General features: G+C 44.7%; 1 protein-coding gene across 1 annotated transcript in view; it reads right to left on the bottom strand.

Moving 5' to 3' along the window:
* The window catches only part of GARRE1 (granule associated Rac and RHOG effector 1), a 71191-nt gene that overhangs the window by 21871 nt on the left and 28801 nt on the right, over positions 1 to 20519 (bottom strand). Inside the window, 1 exon segment of the mRNA XM_082708619.1 lies at positions 2358 to 2564. Coding sequence (XP_082564745.1) covers positions 2358 to 2564 — 207 coding nt within the window.

The raw sequence follows: 20519 nt of genomic DNA, 5'->3' as shown, positions 1-20519 counted from the left end.
CACTCAACTATTTAACCCGCGAGGTTCTGTGTTGGGTGTCACTGGATAGGCAGTCAAGCCCACAGCCTGGTGCCTACCATCCTGGAGCTGATAGCCTCATGGGCCAAACTAAAACATGTAAGACATTTAAAATGGAGAAAAACCCCAGACACTGAGACATCAGCATTTCACAGAGTTCACAGAGGAGGAGGCGGTCAGCAGAAGTGTGGGATGGATGAGCAGACATGTCAGTGAAGAAACCAGAATCCAGTGAGCAAAGGGGACAGTGGCCACAGATAAGGCTACTGAGCAAGGCAGGAACCAGACTGTGGGACGAGGCAGGTCAAGGTGAAGGGTCGATACTTTACCCTAAGGAAATAGCAACACCATCCACTTTTTTAAAAATACTTTTTTTAAAAAAGATTTTATTTATTTATTCGACAGACAGAGATCACAAGTAGGCAGAGAGGCAGGCAAAGAATGAGGAGGAAGCAGGCTCCCTGCTGAGCAGAGAGCCCGATGTGGGGTTCGATCCCAGGACCCTGAGATCATGACCAGAGCCGAAGGCAGAGGCTTTAACCAACTGAGCCACCCAGGTGCCCCAACACCATCCACTTTTAAATAGAGAGTGATGAAGGATGATAAGACAGGGAGGAGAGAAGGAAGTTCATTTACTGCAGGTGTCATGGAAGAGTAGTGATTCCCTAAATGAGAGGAGTGACAGAAAGGGACAGATCTGGGATAAAACTTTGCAGGTGGGACCTTCAGGGCTTATGGATTAGATGCAGATATGATACAAAGACAGGAAGGTAAGTCTCAAGTTTTTTGGCATGAAGGACCCAGTGTGGGATGGCAGCACTTGCTAGCATGGGGAAAATCTGGGGAGCACCAGAGGTGTGGGGAAAGCTAAGACTGAGCCATAAGGATACCTAAGGTAAGCAACAGCTGAACACAGGGGCCTGGAGTTCCTGTATTCCAGTGACCAGAAGTGGACTGGTCACACGTATTTGAGGGCCCCCAACACACAGGCAGTTTTTTAAGTTCAAGGCTAGGACTTAAAAAGGGTTCCTCCTATAGGAGGAAGGGGGCCCAGAACTGAGCCTTGAGAAACTGACATTCATAAGTTGTGTTGAAGAGGGGAAGCTAGTGAACTAGACAGAGAGAATGACCCAGGAGGTTAATGCCGGGTTCAGGGATGCCACAGGAAGAGAGGGTCTCTAAGGGCCCATGTTGTCGTGAGGGCTGGATGGAGTCAGACGGTTCCCTGGATTTGGCCACACAGAAGGCCCCAGTGACCCTGAGAAGAGAATGCCTGTTCTTGTGCAGGAATGGAAGCCGGATTTCAGTGAACTTAATGATGCTATTTATATACAGTTTTGTACTGTGCAAAATAATTACTGATGTCCTCCACAGATACATGCATTCAGAGTAAAAATACATAAATATACACAGGACTCACAAACTCCTAATTCAAAAGAGGCTATCACTACAAAGGAAGGGATGTGAGTAAGACAGTAAAAAGGTACAAAGGGAACTCAGCTGCATTTGTAAATAATATTTTTTTTTCTGTTAAAAATAACAGGCATGAAAGGGGCACCTGTTTGACTCGGTAGAGCACATGACTCTTAATCTCAGGGTTGTGAGGTCAAGCCCCACATTGGGCACGGAGCTTACTTAAAAATAAGTGAGTAAGTAAGTAAACAAAAGGCACGAAGCAGCAACTGGTAAAGAGTTAAGATTCACTAAAAGATTCACTAAAAGGAAGACAGAGGGTAAATGGGACATTTCCTAAATGCTTGAAGTGTTTCATAATAATCTTTTTTAGAACGACTCGAAGGTGTGGTGGACAATTCTTCCAAGAAGTTGGCTGTGAAAAGAGCAGAGAAACAGGGCAGGACATCTCTGGATACCAAAGAGTATTAAAGTGCCTACAAGAAATGCGCTGTCACTGCCCACACCCCACCTGGCTGCCTGGCCAAGCACGGACCCTTGCAGCCAGCTCTGGCCCGTCTTTCCAGACTGAGGCTCCAGCCTTTTTTCCCTGGTCCTCTTCCTTGAAGCTCTGCTGCATTGCTCCTGGTTAGAGACAGGGCCTTTTCTCTGGGCTCCTGCACCTCGCACTCCTCCATCACAGCTCTTTCACCCTGTTTTTGTAGGCCTTTCCTCTGGGAGGCTAGGAGAGGAAGCCGTCACCCCGGTGCGTGGCCCACGCCCGGCACCGAGAGGCATTCACCATCAAATGAAGGAAAGAGGGAATGATAGCATTCAAAACTAACACCTCTAAATGAAATACTGCTTTTAGGTACCAACTGGCAAAGGTTGTCTGAAGCCTCCTCTATTTGAACACAGGGAACCCATCTCCCCCAAGTCAGGGTTACCTCGGCAGCGCCCCGCCAGGAGCGCACAGCTTCCTCCAACTCGGGCGTGTGGCTCACGCCAGATAAGCCGCTGCCGCCACCGTTCTTCTTCTCTGGCACAACCACCTCAGCAAAGCAGGAGTGAGCCACGGGCTGGACCTTCTGTAAGGCCTGGGTCAAAAACTGGAAATGGACCTGCACCACCGTCAAGAAACATCGCCCCAACACCTGTAAAACAAGAGAGCCAGGGGGGTTGGTTAGCGTGTCGGTCGCCACCGCCATCAGTGCAGCACCCTGTTAACCATCAGTGTGAGCAGGAGGTAACAGAACCCAGAAATGTGAAATCACAGCAAGTTCGACAGTCAGCCTGCTTCTGCACGATGTTTATTCTCATGTCTGTCTGCACCTGGGTGCCTCATGTCTACAAGCCAAAATGTTGCAACCCAATAGCAAAGCCCAAGTTTCAAATGGGCCTTCCCAGTTCCCACTGCTCTCCCCCCAACCCACACTTCTCTTCTCTACTCCCCTCAGGTGGACTCTGGCTCACCCTAACCCTAGTTGTCTTTGGGCTCCTAATGAACGAGAAGAACCCACAGTTCCAGTTATGTGTACACAGAATTCAGAAGGCACAATAAAAGCCATGCAAATGAAAATCTGAAAGGTCAGTTTGACCATAAGAATTCTATTAGAAATGAAATCCAAAGATACAAGTTATTTTGGTAACAGTGTTATTAACATACTGTATGTCATAATTCCAATCTTAAGAAACAAAGAAACAAAGTTGACAGTCTTCTAGGAGTCAACAAAACGTACTGGATGACTATTTGTCACAACAGTCGAAATTCACTCTCCTAATACCTATCAGTAGTTAGTTGGTTGATGGAGCTGTCCATTAGCAGATACTATACACAGGGGCGTCTGGGTGGTTCAGTCAGTTAAGCATCTGCCTTTGGCTCAGCTCATGATCCTGGGGTCCTGGGATGGAGCCCCGCATCGGGAATCCTTGCTCAGTTGAGTCTGCTTCTCCCTCACCCTCTGTTCCTCCTTGCTCTTGTGCTCTCTCTCGCTCAGGTAAATCAATAAAATCTTTTTAAAAAAATACTACATACATAATACTATGCTAATACATACTGTTAATATGTAACTATAATAATTTATATGCCAAAAAATACTATATACAATTAATATTTTAAGATACAAATGTGTAATGCCACCCTTGGCAATGGCCAAAACCATTCTGATTTTTTTTTTTTTTTAGATTTTATTTATTTATTTGACAGAGGGGAAAGAGAGAGAGAGAGACAGAGAGAGCATAAGCAAGGGGAGTGACAAGCAGAGGGAGAAGGAGAAGCAGGCTTCCGCTAAGCAGAGAGAGTAAGAACTTGTCACATGCAAAGCAACTTGAGCAGAGAACTTCCAGATTACTGACAAGTTCTCTTAAATTTTAGTTGTGTTGTCCATACTAAATTTGACAATAATAACAAAACTATCTTTTATCATGTTCCATAACATTTACCATATTTTCCATGGAGGGTCTATAATATTTCATTGGTTCATACAGTAGATTACTTACTCAAGAAATTACTTTATTGAGTTTGCAATTTATTCAGTTGGTAGGAGCACAGCTTGCTGCTAGCACTTGGTGCACTGCCTTGGGGAGGTGGGAAAGGATGGGGAACTGTTTCCACAGCCTTTACAAGGAACTAAAATCTGATCCTAGTGCCCACCCTTTGGCCCAGCCCTGTCCCCTGAAGCACCTAAAAGTAAGACTTGAATTGGGCCTTCTCACCTCCCAGCACACATTTTAGATGCTGTCCTTTTCCATCGCCACTGGTCAGAGCTCTGCTTCCTGGAGAAAGTCAGGCAAGTTTCAGTGGTAACATTTGTTCACTCTGATTCTCCCCTGTGGAAGTCACCAGGGCCAGACTAAAACAAATAAACTCACACAAATCTCACACCAAACCATCAGCCCTCTATGGAGAACAATTAGAGGCTGAACTCCCACCCAAACCTCCTGGGTTTCCACTCATACCTGCCTCAAAGCTCCTTCCCATGACTGATCTACGCTGGCTGGAGCAGGGTAAGGGACACAGAGGAAGCATCCTAGCAACCCAGAGTCACATGACAGAAACAGACTGAACAGCATATATTTCGTATTGTATGTAGCAGCAGCTGGCCTTCAGGGAACACTTCATGTGTACATCATCTATGTACCATACCAAGGAGCACCTCATTTCATCCTCAGAACAACGGTATGAAGTCAGTCCAATTTTACAGACAGTAAGACCGAGGCACAGAAAGGTTATGAAACTTTTTAAAGGAACACAAACTGGTTGTAACAGAGTGGTCACTTGGTTCAAGTGTCTATGCTCTTGGCCCCTGTGCCCCACTGCCTCCAACAGGCTAGACACGGCTGGATACAGCTGTGGGCTGGCAGCACCGAGACCAGGCACATGATACACTCAACCTTAACTGACCTAGGCCGGAATGAGGGTATCCTGAAGCCCCACGCAGCGCAAACACGGGAGGAGTGGAGTGGACTCCTCAGACACAAACTCTTCCTCCTCTTCCTTCCTCAGCCTCTTGGCAGGCTCTGGGGAGGTGGGAAGAGGAGGAAGTGGAAACACCAGGTACCATGTGCTGTGGGGTCACGTTCTTACAGCTTCTGACAAATACAATCAAGACATTCATTTGTTCAACACGTATGTAGTGTACAAATACTGGGTATGTACAAAGCACAACAAAAGGCCAAGGGACACTACAAAAGAGATAGTGAGCAAGTCCTTTTCCTCATGAGGGTTTCTTTCTTTCTGTCTTTGTGCTTTTTTAAAAATATTTATTTTTATTTATTTATTTATTTATTTATTTATTTATTTAAGGGAGAGGGAGTGAAGTACACTCCCCGCTGAGTGCGGAGTTGGACGCAGGACTCCATGCAGGACTCCATCTCCGGACCCTGAGATCACGACCTGAGCTGAAATCAAGAGTTGGAGGCTCAATCACACTTTCCTTTCTTTTTTCTTTTCTTTCTTTTTTTTTTTTTTTAAGATTTTATTTATTTATTTACTTGTCAGAGAGAGAGAGAGAGAGAGAGAGCAGAAGCAGGCAGAGTGGTAGGCAGAGGCAGAGAGAGAAGCAGGCTCCCCGCCAAGCAAGGAGCTCGATGCGGGACTCGATCCCAGGACCCTGGGACCATGACCCGAGCTGAAGGCAGTGACTGAACCGACTGAGCCACCCAGACATCCCTCAATCACACTTTCTAATGGTGGGGAACAAACTGCTAAGTCAATATTGTATGTCGGGGGCTGCTGGAGAAGGAAAACAAAGGGGCGATGCGGAAAGGAAAAAGCTCTCTGAGGGAAGGACTAAGGGAACAGGAAACTACTTTTCCCCCTTCTAAAAGGGAAAATTCTGGGAAAAGCCTGATGGGAGGAAAGGGCTGGGGTGTGTTTCTTGTGGGAGAAGGAGGATGTTGCTGCAGGGATAAGGGGGTAAAGATGCAGAACAGTTTAAAAGGCAGACATTTGGTATGTTGTCTCCACCATTTTTACATGTTTGACCTTGGATGAGTCATTTAATTTAAATTTCTTCCCTGTAAACAAGGAATGATGAGAACCAGAGCTCAGCAATCTCTCCCCTGCCCCCTCTCCCCACCCTTCCCCAGGATAGATGCAGCATCAGTCCCAGTTACAGCTGCAACAAAATATCTGTGTTGTGAACAAGTCACTAAAAGCTAATCAAATAGAGCTCTGCTCTAAAGGCTTACAGTAAGAGATGCATAAACACTGTGTTCTCTTGAGAAAGGACACAGCTCAACCTCCAGCCTGCCTCTACCCATCTCCTGTCACAGTCCAGGTTTCCTCCTGTAACAGATCCCACCGGCCTCCATCAGACCTGGGCCAGTCCTTGGGGCTTCCTGACGAACCTGGAAGGAAATACAGACTCTAATGCTGTGAATTTGAAAGCATGCAACCTCAGAGCCGTGGCCAGGTATTTTGTCCTTTGCATGGAGACCACTGCCTGGACTGTGGGATTGGGGAAATGGGTGAGTGGGGAGGTCAGAGACACTGGAGTTTAAAACGTCAGTGGACAGACACCTGCAGCTCTAACAGCAGCTTCCGTGTACTGAGTGCTTAACCCATACCAAGCACTTTACTTGCAGGGAAGCAACTCTGTGGGTAAGAGAAATGTACCCATTTTACAGATGATAACACTGAAGCTTCAAGAAAGAAGCCTGTTCCAATGCCATGTAGGTGATAAGAGGTGGAGCAGAGACCTGATGCCAGATATGTTCAACTCCAAAAGCTGTGTTCCTAACCACCAAGCCACTGTCTCCCTAGGATATGATCCAGGATGCAGCCACAATAGTGGTGGCTCCTAAGAAGAGGGGAAGAGCCCTGTGTAGGAGCCCTGACTTCTCCCACATGGTGTCAGGACCCGGGATGGGAATGGAGACTGAGAGGCATGGCTCTGTCTTCTCTGGCTGTAGAAAAGGGACTGTGACAAAAGTTTCAAGCAGGACAGCCTGTGGCACTCCTAGATGGCATGAATCTCAAAAGCTAATGATTCACAGCAGAGAGCAGCTGCTAAGACTGGCTGGAAACAGCAATTTGAAACAGGGAGAGGGTGCAAGGGGCTTGGGAGAAAGAGCAGCTTCTCCCGCCTACTGAGGAATTCCAAATCCAAAAACATCTGTTCAGTCTTTCAGCACACAGTCTCATTTAAGAATTATGAATAAAGCAAGTGGAATTAATTGACATTTGCATTTTTAAAAGATTAATCTAGGGGTGCCTGGCTGGCTCTGTCCGAGAAGCGTGAGACTCTAGATCTTAGGGTCATGAATTTGAGCCCCAGGTTGGGCACAGAGATTACTTAAATAAATAAAACATAAAAAAAAAAAAAAAGATTAATCTATCCAAAGCATCCCAAGTTGATGGAATTTTAGGCCAATTTCAGACTTCTGCATTAAAAGAAACCTTTCAATGTGACTTAAATTCCCCATAAAGGCCCAATTCCTGAATAGAGACCATCAGTGATCTTGACCCTCTTGCTTCTCAATGTCCATGGAGCATTCTGGATATAATCAGCCTTTAAGGATCTACCAAAAGGAAATCTTGTTTTCTGGAACTCCCTGATGGCGGCAGGAAAGGGTAGGAGTTCACGTTCCCATAACCACGTCCACATATCACATCTGCTGCTAAGGGTGTTGTGTTGATAGACAGAACCAGAAAACCTTTTCTGTTTGGTGTTGTTTACATTTTACTAATTAAAACAGATTTTAGTTTAAGGTAACACTAATTTTGAATCCCAAAAGACCATGCTTTCTACGCCCCCACTGATGCTGAGGATCAATGGAACTCTACCTTCCTAGACATATTTCAAAATTTGGTTTTAGTTATGGCTGTTCGAGGCCAAGCAAGGCCTGACTCAGCCCTGAACACATGCCTGTGTTGGGATGATGGAATACCCAAATCTACTCCATCTCCCAACATGCCTTGTGATTTTCACATTAAAACACACAGTGTCTTATCCAGTTCATTTCCTACTCAACCTCACTTAACAATCTGTCTCTCTCACATCCCCGGAGTGAAGAACAAATAAAACTGTCACAAACACCCCCCTGTCAAACATTTCCAGGGATTCTAACATTTATTTCTGATCAGTTTAAAAGTCTAGAGTAAATGAAATGGAGTCGATCTGGATTGGCCGTTTTTATTAGAAATTCCAAAGTCATTCAATCATTTCTTTCTCTGCAATATTTACTTTTACCTTAAACACAACAGTTGGTTCCAAGTATCCTCAACCTTGCTCCTTTGTTCATATGATAATTCCAGAGTTATTACATAATGATCTAACCAATAGAGCAGAATGTGATATAGAGAACTAAATGTGTCTCCAGAGAAATAGAGAATGCAGCGGACCATGGCCAGGCTATGGAAAGTGCTCTGCAAAGATTAGATTACAGTATAAAAATGTAAAAAACAAACACTGAAACTATGTATAGTCTGACCTAAAACCAATTACAGTTGAGTGTTTAAATATTTAAAAATTTTAAAACAGGCAATTAACAAAACAACAAAGATCTCTTTGCAGTCAATACTAACCTAGAGCAAGCTGCCATGCTACGTATAGGAGAAAACAAAGAAAGGGAAGAAAAGCTAATGTGTGCCCAAGAGTGGCCGAACCAACACCAAATGCTAATTATTCACACAATATTATATATATTCTGCTTCTGGACATGCTGCCCTTGCCTGCTGGTGAAAATATCAACAGAGACAGTTTCAGAACTCCTACTTCATGGGCTGAGCACTCTGGTGCACAAAATCTTTTACAACAGTAATACATAATCACTGCAAACAAATTAGGGGGGAAAAGATCAGTTAAATAAAAATCTACTAAATATCACTAAATAGATATAACCACTGATTACATGTTTCCTCTACAGCCTACATTTGTACCTATAGATGGATTTTTTTTTGCAAAAACGAGATTATATTTATATACTCTCTTTTATAGCCTGCTTTCCAAAAGAAAATATATCAACAATTTAATACGATGCCAACACACATAGGAAGTTTTGTATTTTAGCTACATAGCTATAAATTTTTTTTTAAGATTTTATTTATTTATTTGAGAGAGAGAGAGAGAGAAAGAGAAAGCATGAGAAGGGGGAGGGTCAGAGGGAGAAGCAGACTCCCTGCTAAGCAGGGAGTCTGATGCAGGACTCAGTCCTGGGACTCCAGGATCATGACCTGAGCCGAAGGCAGTTGCTTAACCAACTGTACACTGCTATATCCAGGCACCGTACATTGCTATAAATCTTAACATAACTAATAAGGATAATTATAAAATGTCACTCAGGACATGAAAACATGAAAGGCTACTGAAGGTAACTAAGTCCACATTAATTATGGTAAACAAAAGGACTGCTCTTCCAGTAATTTTTCCCATTGAAAATGCAAGTTTCCTCCATAAGTAAAGCAGAGTAATATTATGGGTTTCTACAGGCAGAGATAAAATATATTTAAGTTACCCAGACAAGCTTATGGCCTGGGAGCCTATCAGAATTCAGAAAATTCTTTTTGTTGATAGGAGTGTATTTTTCTTTAAAAGTTAATATTTCAGGGTGCCTGGGTGGTTAAGCATCTGACTTTAGCTCAGGTCAGGTCCCAGGGTCCTGGGATTGAGTCCCACATCGGGCTCCCTACTCAGCAGGAAGCCTGTTTCTCCCTCTGCCTGCCGCTCTCCATGCTTGTACACACACTCCCTCCCCCATCAAATAAATAAATAAAATCTTTAAGAAAAAAAGTTGTCACTTCAATCATGAAGAAAATATTATCACTGGGACATCTGAGTGGTTAAGGCACTGACTTAAGAAGAAAATAGTAAACTATCTCAACTGGGGGCACCTGGGGGGCTCAGTCGATTAAGGATCTGACTCTTGGTTTCAGCTCAGGTCAGGATTTTGGGGTCCCGGGACAGCTCTGCGCTCAGTGTGGAGTCTGCTTGAGATTTTCTCTCCTCCTCCCTCTGCCCCCCTTGCTCATGCTGTCTCTCTCTCTCTCTCTCAAATAAATAAATATTAAAAAAAAAACCACAACAACAACCACCCTATCTCAATGGAAGAAATGATTAAAAAGACAAATGGGGAACTTACAAGCGGAAATCCACTCCATCAATATCATCTTTTTTTAAAATATATATATGTATATTTTTAATATTTTATTTATTTATTTGACAGAGAGAGAGAGAGAGATCACAAGTAGGCAGAGGCAGGCAGAGAGAGAGGTGGAAGCAGGCTCCCTGCCGAGCAGAGAGTCTGATGCGGGGCTCAATCCCAGGACTCTGGGATCATGACCTGAGCCGAAGGCAGAGGCTTTAACCCACTGAGCCACCCAGGCGCCCCCCATCAATATCATCTTCACAGTACAACACTGAGCAGAAGGCCTCTGCATCCCAGGTGATGTGGCAGGCCAGGCCTCCCCTGTGCTTCACTGAGCTGGGCTTCACCATGCCTGTGTGACTGATAGGTTCTGTCATGCACGTGGTATTCCTACTCGTGAGGACTGTGGCAAGTCTTGGGCTGAGGCAGGGAAGCGGGTCTTCCACCTCCTCCCAGCAGCATCTGAGACGGGGCCCCTTCCCCCTTCCTGAAACACCTGCTTCTCTGGGCTTCCAAGACACTGCACTTGCTCTGTCTCTACCTCACTCTCCAGTTGCTCCCAGGTCATCTCTTCCTTCTTAATCTGGAGTGCCCCAGGGCTCACTCGTCCTTCCATTCTCCCTTTGGTTCCCTAGTTATATTCACTCCCTTGATGACCTGGTCTGGTTTTACAGCTTCAAATACCATCTATTGACTCAACTGTTCTCAAGTTCCTATCTCCTGTCTGGACCTCAGCCTTGAACTCCAAATCTGTATATCCAACTATCTACTTGACACTGCCCCTGGGAGATCTAACAGGCACTGCAGACCTATTATTCCAACCTACTCTTGCCCCATTTCAGTAAAGAGCATAACCAGAGATCCAGCTGCTCATGTGGTAAACCCCAGAGTCATCGTCGACCCCTCTTTCTCTCTCTCATGCACTCACAGTGTCCCACAGTGCTATGTTCAAATGAAACAGCTAGAATATCAATCAGCCTTAAAAAGGAGGGAAGCGCTGACACTTACTACAGCATGGGTGAGCCTTAAAGACATAAAGGTAAATGAGAGCAGCCAGCACAGAAAGACAAATACTGTACATCCCACCGATACGAGGTACCGAGAACAGGAGAACTGACAGAGACAGAAGGTAGAGAAAAGGAGGTTTCCCGGGATTGGGAGGAGGGTGGAATGGAGGGTACTGCTTAAAGGAGCAGGGTTTCAGTTTGGGAAGATGAGGACGTTCTGGAGATGGATGGCGCTGAGGGGTGCAGTCCAGTGTAAATACACCTAATGCCTCTGAGCCGTTCACTGAAAAACAAGTCCAACCGCTTCCAGTCACCTCCTCTGCCAGCATTCTGTTCCAAGCTACAATCATCTCTTGCCCTGATTAATTACTATAATAGCCTCTTAACTGATCTTCCTGTCCCACTCAATTAGGATTAGGTCTGTCTATACACAGCAACAACAAATGCAGTGGCTTAAGCAAGATTGGTGTTTACTTCTTTCTTTTTTCTAAGGTAAAAAATAAACCTAGGGTTTGGCCGTCCAGAGCCGGGATGGGGACTCCCGGGTACCACAAGGAGCCCAGTTCCCATCTTTCTGCTCTGCATCCTCTCGCCAGGCCGACATTCTTCACCACCTCATAGGTCCAAAGGGCTAAATGACCTTCAGCCATCTGCCTGCATCCTAGAGAGCAGCAAACTGGGGCAGAAGACTCATCCCAAACCTCTAGTTACATCTTCACAGACCAGAACTTACTCAAGTGACCCCGGATGTAAGGAAGGCTGGGAGTATACTCCCTTTTCCGGGCACAGTAAGTCTGAAAACAAAACAAAACAAAACAGAAACAAACCTGGAGTTCTGTTGCTAAGGAAGAAGGGGAGACTGGATTTTGGGAGGCAACCAACCAACAGCATCTCCTCTCTCCCCTAGAGTCCACTTTCCACACAGGAAACGGATTATTATAAAACAGAAATCAGGTTATTGCACTCCCCTGCTCAAAATCGTCCAGTGGCTTTTCACTGCGATCAGAGGAAAATCCACAGTCTTCGTTCTGTCCTACAATACCCTGCAAGATCTGGGCCCTGACTGTTCTCTGAACACATCTCCTATCCTCCTCTCAGCTCTGGCCACCCTGCTTTCTTCCTGTTCCTCAGAAATTCTGAGCACAGCTCCTGCCTCACATCTTGGCACAAGCCAGTTCCCACCACCTTAGGGTTTCTCCGGATCAACATTATCGACATTTGGAGCCAGAGATGTCACTGTTGTGGTAGGGGAGAGGGGGGTTCCTGCTCGAGGCTGTGCATTGTCAGCAGCATCCCTGGTCTTGTAGAGATGCCAGCAGCACTGGCGGGAGGTGCAGTAACCACAGCCTCTCGGATCATACTGTTTGGAATACATTTTCGAATTGTTACTGTTTTTCTTGTTAAAGCAAAAAGAAGGCAATCCATTCCTCCTAGGGTGACTTCTGAGAGACGAAGAGCTGCAGGAGAGCATGAATGGGGCAGCAGAGGGGAGCTTTTGAGCAGCCACACTTCTGTTCCGTTGCAGGACTGAAATATAACCTGACGGGCTATAAGGAGAGAAATACCAAGATTCTGCCTTCTTCAAATAAATCTGAATTGAAAATCAGACAAATCGAAGAGCTCTGTACTTCTGCAAACTTATGTCTTTCATGAGCTGGGGCCTGAGTCTGGTTACCTACTGTTCTATACTTCCTGCAAGGAACACCATCCCACCATGGGTTTATGTGTGTGGGATAGGAAGGTTGGGATATTAGTCAGAAGCAGAGAGGGAGGGGGGCCTGGGTGGCTCAGTGGGTTGAGCCTCTGCCTTTGGCTTGGGTCATGATCTCGGGGTCCTGGGATGGAGCCCCACATCGGGCTCTCTGCTCAGCGGGGAGCCTGCTTCCCTCTGTCTCTCTGTCTGCCTCTCTGCCTACTTGTGATCTCTGTCTGTCAAATAAATAAATAAAATCTTAAAAACAACAACAAAAAGAAGCAGAGAGGGAAACTGAGGTCTTCACAGATGGCAAAAATTTGTCCTCCAAATATATAGTGAGTCAGTAAAATTCTAACTTCCTAGTATGCAAGTTCAAACCTGCTCCTTCAAACCATTCTGAGCCCTCTGGGGTAACAGTCAAGTTCTTCTCAATGAGGAAGACTCCTCTTACCCTATCCCTAGCATGGAAAAAACTGGGAGATATCATTTTTGTGACAACTGAAAATACTTCCAGACACTGCCAAGTGTCCTCTGAGGGACAGCCCACCCTGACCCACCTGACCCACCCTGACTACTACTCTATCTGGAGCATTCTTCCTCCTGGAATTCACACAGCTGTTGCTCTCATAGACTTTGCTCAAGAGTCCCATCCTTTCCTCTCTCTCTTCCCTTATCCTTCATTTTGCTTCACAGCAACACCCCACTACCTGACATTACCTTTGCATGTATTTTGTTGTTGTTGTTTTGGGGTTTTTTTGTGCCTATTTTCCCACCTAGAGGCTAAGCTGGATGAAGGCAGGATCTCCCTTTTGCTCTCTGTTGTATTCTCAGTGCCTGGTGTACAGTAGACAATTGCTCCTATGTATCTGCTGAAGAAGCAGTTGCTACCCTCCACATAAAAGTGCCAAGTCAAGGGGCATCTGGGTGGCTCAGTCTGTTGAGCGTCCGACTCTTGATTTCAGCTCAGGTCATTATGATCTTGGGGTCCTGGGATCAAGACTTGTGTTGGGCTCTGTGCTCAGTGCAGTCTGGTTGAGGTTTTGCTCTCTCTCCCTCTTAACCCTGCTCACATGCACTTTCTATCTCTCAAATAAATAAATAAATAAATAAATCTTTAATTAAAAAAAAAAAAAAAAAAAAAAAAGCCAAGCCAAGCCAGGAACAGCATGGTGACTACAGGGCTGAGGGCATCAAAAGTGCCAGTATCTTTGAGCCAATGACATCTGATTTTTTCCCCCCAAACTCTTCCTGCTTTCTTTCCCTGGACAGCTCTTCTGCCACCAGCCCAGACACCAGCTGCAAACCCTGAGATGACCTTAAGGGTGACAACACCAACAGGCATAGGGGAGATCACAACTACTATGGAGAAAGGAAGTCTACAAACCACGCAAGGCTTTCCTGTAAGCAAAACACTCATGAATGAACAATCAGGTATAACACTTGTTATACCTGTACCCTTATTCTTTCAAACTAAGAGCCAGTATGTAACGGATAGGTATTCTGTTTAGAGATATGCTTAAGGGAATAAAAAGATGTAATTTCCCTGTATGTTTCTGTGTGTGTATCTATTTGCTGCTATCTGCATCAACACATTAAGACTATGAGCTACCCGGCGCCCCCAGCCTGGAGCACTTTGGACTGCCCTCACTCATTCTGCCAGCTTGCATCCAGCTCTTGGGTATTTTCTCCAGGAAGCGGGGTGGCAGCAGCGAGGTGAAGAGGAAAGCCAACCAAGGGACTGAGGCCTTTTCTAGGGGCTTGTGAGGCCTCAGGAGGGGTCCTGCAGTGAGCAGGAACTCACGGGGGTTCCTTCACATCAGGCTCTTTCTACTTTTCTGGCTCTGGGTATGTCAGCATTAGCTGGAGGGCCAGGAAATGCAGTCTCACAGAGGCATGGACACAAGTGAGCGCACGGGCCTGAGGCAGTGGAGGGACAGAAGACACAAGCCCTATCTAGGCTGGTCCCAGGATTGCAGGCAAATGTCATTTAACACACATTCAGAATCTTTATTTGTAAAGACAAGGGAGGCTGCCAAAACGGGCTATTATTTAATCCTGTGAGATCTCACAAGCTGACCAGTAACCATAAACATTTAGAGTAAAGAATAATTCAGGAAACCTAGTTCTGTGTAAAATTACACTCCATGAACTCTTTTGTTTCTGTCTCCTTCTAATTAACCTACCAAACCTAGTATTTCCCTATGGCCACTCAAATCTTCTTAGCAAATATGAAATTTTAAGTCTTCTCCTCCTAAAGGAAAGCAACGTTGTCATTTCAGTTACCAAAATTAGGAGCACTCCTACCTGCTTGCTGGGGTCCTGCCCGGGGGATAGGGTGGGTTTTCTTTTCTCATTTTCTTCCTAGATTCTCTTTTATTTTCTTCATTTTTCTGAAATATACCTGCTTTTCTTTTCATCACTACAACTTCCTCAATAATACTTCCTGTGATATTGTGATTTACAGCAAGAAATACCTATTTCGGTCTTCTTCCAAGGTTCCTGGCACAGAGCTCCTAAAACCCTTGGAATTTTCCGTGTAATAAGAGAGATAAAGTGTGGGGCGCCTGGGTGGTTCACTGGTTAAGCATCTGCCTTTGGCTCCGGCCCTGATTCCAGGGTCCTGGGATCGAGCCCCGCATCGAGCCCTGGCATTGAGCCCTGGCACTGAGCCCCAGCATCAGGCTCCCTGCTGGGCAGGAAGCCTGCTTCTCCCTCTCCCACTCCCCCTGCTTGTGCTCCTTCTCACTGTGTCTCTCTCTGTCGAATAAATAAAATCTTAAAAAAAAAAAAAAAAAGAGCAATAAAATGTGTTTTGTTATTCATAACAAGCCTCTCTAAACCAGACCTGAGTTTATGTCAATGAGGTGACTTTTGAGAAAAGCCCCTAAGAAGGGCCGCTAGTTGTCAGGGGACCCAACCACCGATTAGAGATTTAGAACTTTCAGGCCCACCACTTTGGGAACGTGAGGGGTTAGAGGTCCAATCATTCACCAATGGCCAACAATCAAATCAATCCCAGCCATGGAATGAAGCCTTGAGAAAGCCCAAAGGAGGGTCAGAGGGCTTCTGAGTGGGTGAGCACGTGGAGGTGCGAGGACAGCCGTGTATCTGGAAGGCACAGAAGCTGCTGCCCCTTCCCATATACCTTGCCCTACGCATCTCTTTTACCTGGCTGTTCCTGAGTTATATCGTTTTATAATTCAGTAAGTAAAGTGTTTTTCTGAGTTCTGTGAGCTGCTCTAGCAAATTAAGGGAACCCATGGTGGGGGTCACGAGATACTCTGCTTTACAGCCAGCCAGTATGAAGCATGGGTAATAAACACCCTGGCCTTGAAATTGGTGTCTAAAGGGGAGGAGGACACTCCTTTGGGACCGAGCCCTTCAACTGTGGGGTCTGATCCTAGCTTTAGGGAAACAGTGTCAAAACAGACCCAGAACTGCCTGGCATGAGAACCACCCTTACCCCACATCACACATTTGGTGATCAGAAGTGCCAGAAGTGGACTATTCTGTGAGGAGACAGAAAACAGAAGAGTCTTCCTAAACACTCCGAGTTCTGTTACAAGACCACTTTATATGCATAAATCCTCCACGGGACAGAATCATTTACGGGGTATTCCTGATACACTCCTCCTAAAAAAGTTTCTTGCTCCTTTTTTTTAAACTTGGAAAATATCCAAACACAAAAGGAGTATAACAAACTCTCATATACCAATCAAAAAGCTTCAATAACCACTAACATTTGCCATGTCTTTTTTTACCCTTCTCCCCAACACCACTTTTATTGCTGGAATTTTTTTTTTTTCAGATTTTATTTATTTATTTGACAGAGATCACAAGTAGGCAGAGAGGCAGGCAGAGAGAGAGGGGGAAGCAGGCTCCCTGTTGAGCAGAGAGCCCGATTTGGGGTTCGATCCCAGGACCCTGGGATCATGACCTGAGCCGAAGGCAGAGGCTTTAACCCAGTGAACCACCCAGGCACCCCTGGAATGTTTTGAAGCAAATCCCAATCAATCAAGACCAAGTACATGTTCAAACTTCCCAAATTATCTTTTTTAAAAGATTTTATTTATTTATTTGACAGACAGAGATCACAAGTAGGCAGAGAGGCAGGCAGAGAGAGAGATAGGAAAGCAAGCTCCCTGCTGGGAAGATAGCCCGATGCAGGGCTCCATCCCAGGACCCTGGGATCATGACCTGAGCCGAAGATAGAGGCTTTAACCCCCCAAGCCACCCAGGCAGCCCCCCCCCCAAATTATTTTTTTAAATGTATTTTTTTAAATGTACTTTTGTTTATTTGAAGTTCAATCCCCAAAAGTTCTTATTTGGTTGTCATATCTCTTTATATATATATATATATATATTTTTTTTTTTTTTTTTTTTTTAAATATTTATTTTTTTAAGTAATCTCTACACCCAACATGGGGCTCAAACTTATGACCTTCAGATCGAGTCGCATGCTCTTCTGACTGAGCCAGCCAGGCACCCCTGGTTGTCCTATCTTTTAACTCTGTTTTTAGATGCCTTGTACCGCATTCCCTCTCTCTCTCTCTTTTGTTTTTTTTTCTCATGCTACTTGACTTTATTAAACAAATCAGGTCCACTGCCTATAGAATCTTCTACATTCTGATTTGTCTAACGGCTTCCTTGTGGTATTTTATGATTTGCTCCACTACACTTACTTCACTTAGACTGGGAATTTGTTCTAGAGGATCAATGAGATTATTTCAGGTCCCCTCCCTGGGGAGAGGGGAAAAATAGAAGAATATACTATGGGGTACTGTGTGGTTCTTAGGATTCATGATCAACTAACTGGTGGCCTAACTTTGAGTGATGCTGAGGTGGACCAATGGATTTGGGTGGAAAACGTCTGATCTTTCCCTTATGAACTTCCCCAATGACATTTTTTTCCCCTGATTCCTAATGTTAATTTTTTTAATTAACATATAATGTATTACTTGCCCGAGGGGTGCAGGTCTGTGAATCATCAGGCTTACACATTTCACAGCACTCACCCTAGCACATACCCCCTCCAATGTCCATAACCCAGCCACTCTATCCCTCCCCACAACCCCAGCAACCCTCCCCCCAACCCTCAGTTTGTTTCATGAGATTAAGAGTCTCTTATGGTTTGTCTCTCTCCATATCCCATCTTGTTTCCTCAATGACCTTTTATCAACTGGTTTTATCCTCCATGGTTTACCACTTGCCTGAGTCAGTCAATTCATTTTGGTGTGCAAAATGGTGATTTTCCTAATTTTATCATCCCTTCTACATAGAAGAATACTGAGTTTCTTTTAAACAGAAGAAACTTCTGCCATCCATTAGGGCTATTTGGTTACCCTGAAAAACAGTTGTACAAGAGAAGCAGGAAATTCACTTAATTCCTTATTTTTCTTTTAATTAGCAATGTTCAGAATAATGAGTTGGTTGCACAGAGTGTCTTGGCCAGTCAAAATCAAAGAATCCAGTGCCTCCAGAGTGGCAGATGCCCTCTGGCCGCAGTGGCTTCCACCCACACAGAATGGGCTGGGCAGGCAGTAAATCTTGTTGTTCTACAATGAAGTTTACAAAATCACGCAAATTCCAAGTGCTTAAATTATAGGTTCTTCTAAAGGCTAAAATCTGAAGACAATTTAGATAATAGAAGAGCCACCTCAATAAAAGTATAAGCCAAAAAGAGTGGCTAGAAATTAGCACCAGCCTGAAAACTACAACTATATAAGCTTTTTATGAAGTGAACTTCAGTTTATGATTAATAGCAACTTGGATTTTCATTTGGCACATAGTTAGGAAATATTTACTCCACAATCTATTATGGAAGATCTGCAAGTCAAAACAAGAAAGGAAAGAAAGAAGTAATACTGAATTTTACCTTTAGGCAAAAAAAAAAAAAGAAAAAAAAAAACAAAAACCCAAACAGGAACATGCTAATTTAATTCCATTCAGGTTAATGAAAATCATATTTTGAATCCGTCTCTAATATTTTCCATTACTGTTGCCTTACAGTATTTCTGGCATATATCTACCCAAAATAAATTATTTGGTTCTTATGAATTAAGGTTCTTAAAAGTCAGTCAGTGGTCACAAATCAGTTATTTCAAACAGATTCTCGGGTAATCACAAGGTACAAAAGACATCTGTCAGTCCATCAAACTGGAAGCCAAGGTTCAACGACATGAAGATTTGATTTAAACTCTGCCTGCCCATTTACAAGGTGATGATACTTGAAAAGCCACTGAATTTGCCAGAACATATAAAATATAGTCCCCTTAAAGAACTACAACTCCTGGGATCCCTGTAGATGCCCTGGGCTTCTGGATGGCAAAGCAATTGCCCAGAGGGCCACACCCTTTTAACCCTGAGGCCCCAGCGTGAGACCAAAGCCTGGAGCAGTCAGGGGGTGAAGGAGGCCAGGGGGAGAAGTGACAGCACCACTCACTACACAGGGATCCTGTCCTGCTGTCTGCCCTCCACAAAGGCTGAGCCCACTCCCAGTACTTTCCCTTTTGCAGCTTCAGCCACAACAGATCCTCTCCACGCTCTAAATACTCAATTCATCCGGCCTCAGAAACTCCGAAATAGCTCTTTCCTCCACCTGTGCTCCTGCTCCCGGTTATCAACAGGGTTTACTCCTTGACGTCCTTCAGGTCTTTATTCAAAAACAGAAGTAAGGGGGCTCCTAGGTGGCTCAGTTGGTTAAGCAGCTGCCTTCAGCCCAGGTCATGATCCCAGCGTCCTTGCTTGGCAGGGAGCCTGCTTCTCCCTCTGCCTCTACCTGCCACTCTGTCTGCCTGTGCTCACTCTCGCTCCTCTCTCTCTCTCTGACAAATAAATAAATAAATAAAATCTTAAAAAAAAAAAAAAAAACAGAAATAAGGAGTTCCAGAGGAGTCTCTTCTGCTAAGCCCCATATCCAAGCCCCACAAACCAAGACTTAACACTTAACGGAACTGCAATTTCAGCCTCCCCCAGGAATGAAACCTGTAACCTGTCAACTGGAATGACCTAGTCAGGTAATCCGCTGGAGAGATGCCTTCCCTCTCCCATAGGAAGGTGGTCTTCACCAAACCAATCCACCGTGCTTGAAACTTTCTTTTCCTTTTTGCCTATGAAGGCCTTTTATTCTTTTTTTTTTTTTTTTAAAGATTTTATTTATATATTTGACAGAGAGAGACAGCAAGAGAGGGAACCCAAGCAGGGGTAGTGGGAGAAGGTGAAGCAGGCTCCCCAAGGAGCAGGGAGCCCGATGCGGGGCTCGAACCCAGGACTCTGGGATCACGACCTGAGCCAAAGGCAGCTGCCCAATGACAGAGCCACCCAGCTGCCCTGAGTGATGCCTTTTCTAATCCTGTTATCTAAGACTACAGTCCTCTTTCATCTACCAGAAGGAGGAATTTCCATCTTGCTCACTACAGTATCCTTTGTACCTGGGACAGTACCTGGTACAAATAAAGTGTGCAGTGACTGTCCGTGGAATGAAGGCAAGGATCACGAGCCAGTCTGATTCTTTTACTTACATTTCTAATGAAAAAGAATTTCATTTAAGACAAGTGACAGATGCTTGTGAAAAGAGGTGGGCATTTGTGACTTTCTAATGAATAGAAAACCACGTTACAGGGCTGTCTATACTGCTTTAATACAAACACAAGGTTTAACTGAAAAGGATAACAGATTTCTCTGACAAATGATACTGAGGCAGATAAAGATCAAAGAGAAATCAGCCATTCAATTTAGCCAGCCTGGCATTTTACAGGAACACTGGAATTAAGAACCACCTAACAACGACCAGTGGAAGTGCTCCTAGACTCAGAGAA

This window comes from Mustela nivalis (assembly GCF_964662115.1).
Source record: "Mustela nivalis genome assembly, chromosome: 18".
NCBI lineage: Eukaryota > Metazoa > Chordata > Mammalia > Carnivora > Mustelidae > Mustela > Mustela nivalis.
The sequence above is the reverse complement of the archived record's forward strand: the minus strand, read 5'-3'. Positions and strand labels throughout refer to the sequence as shown.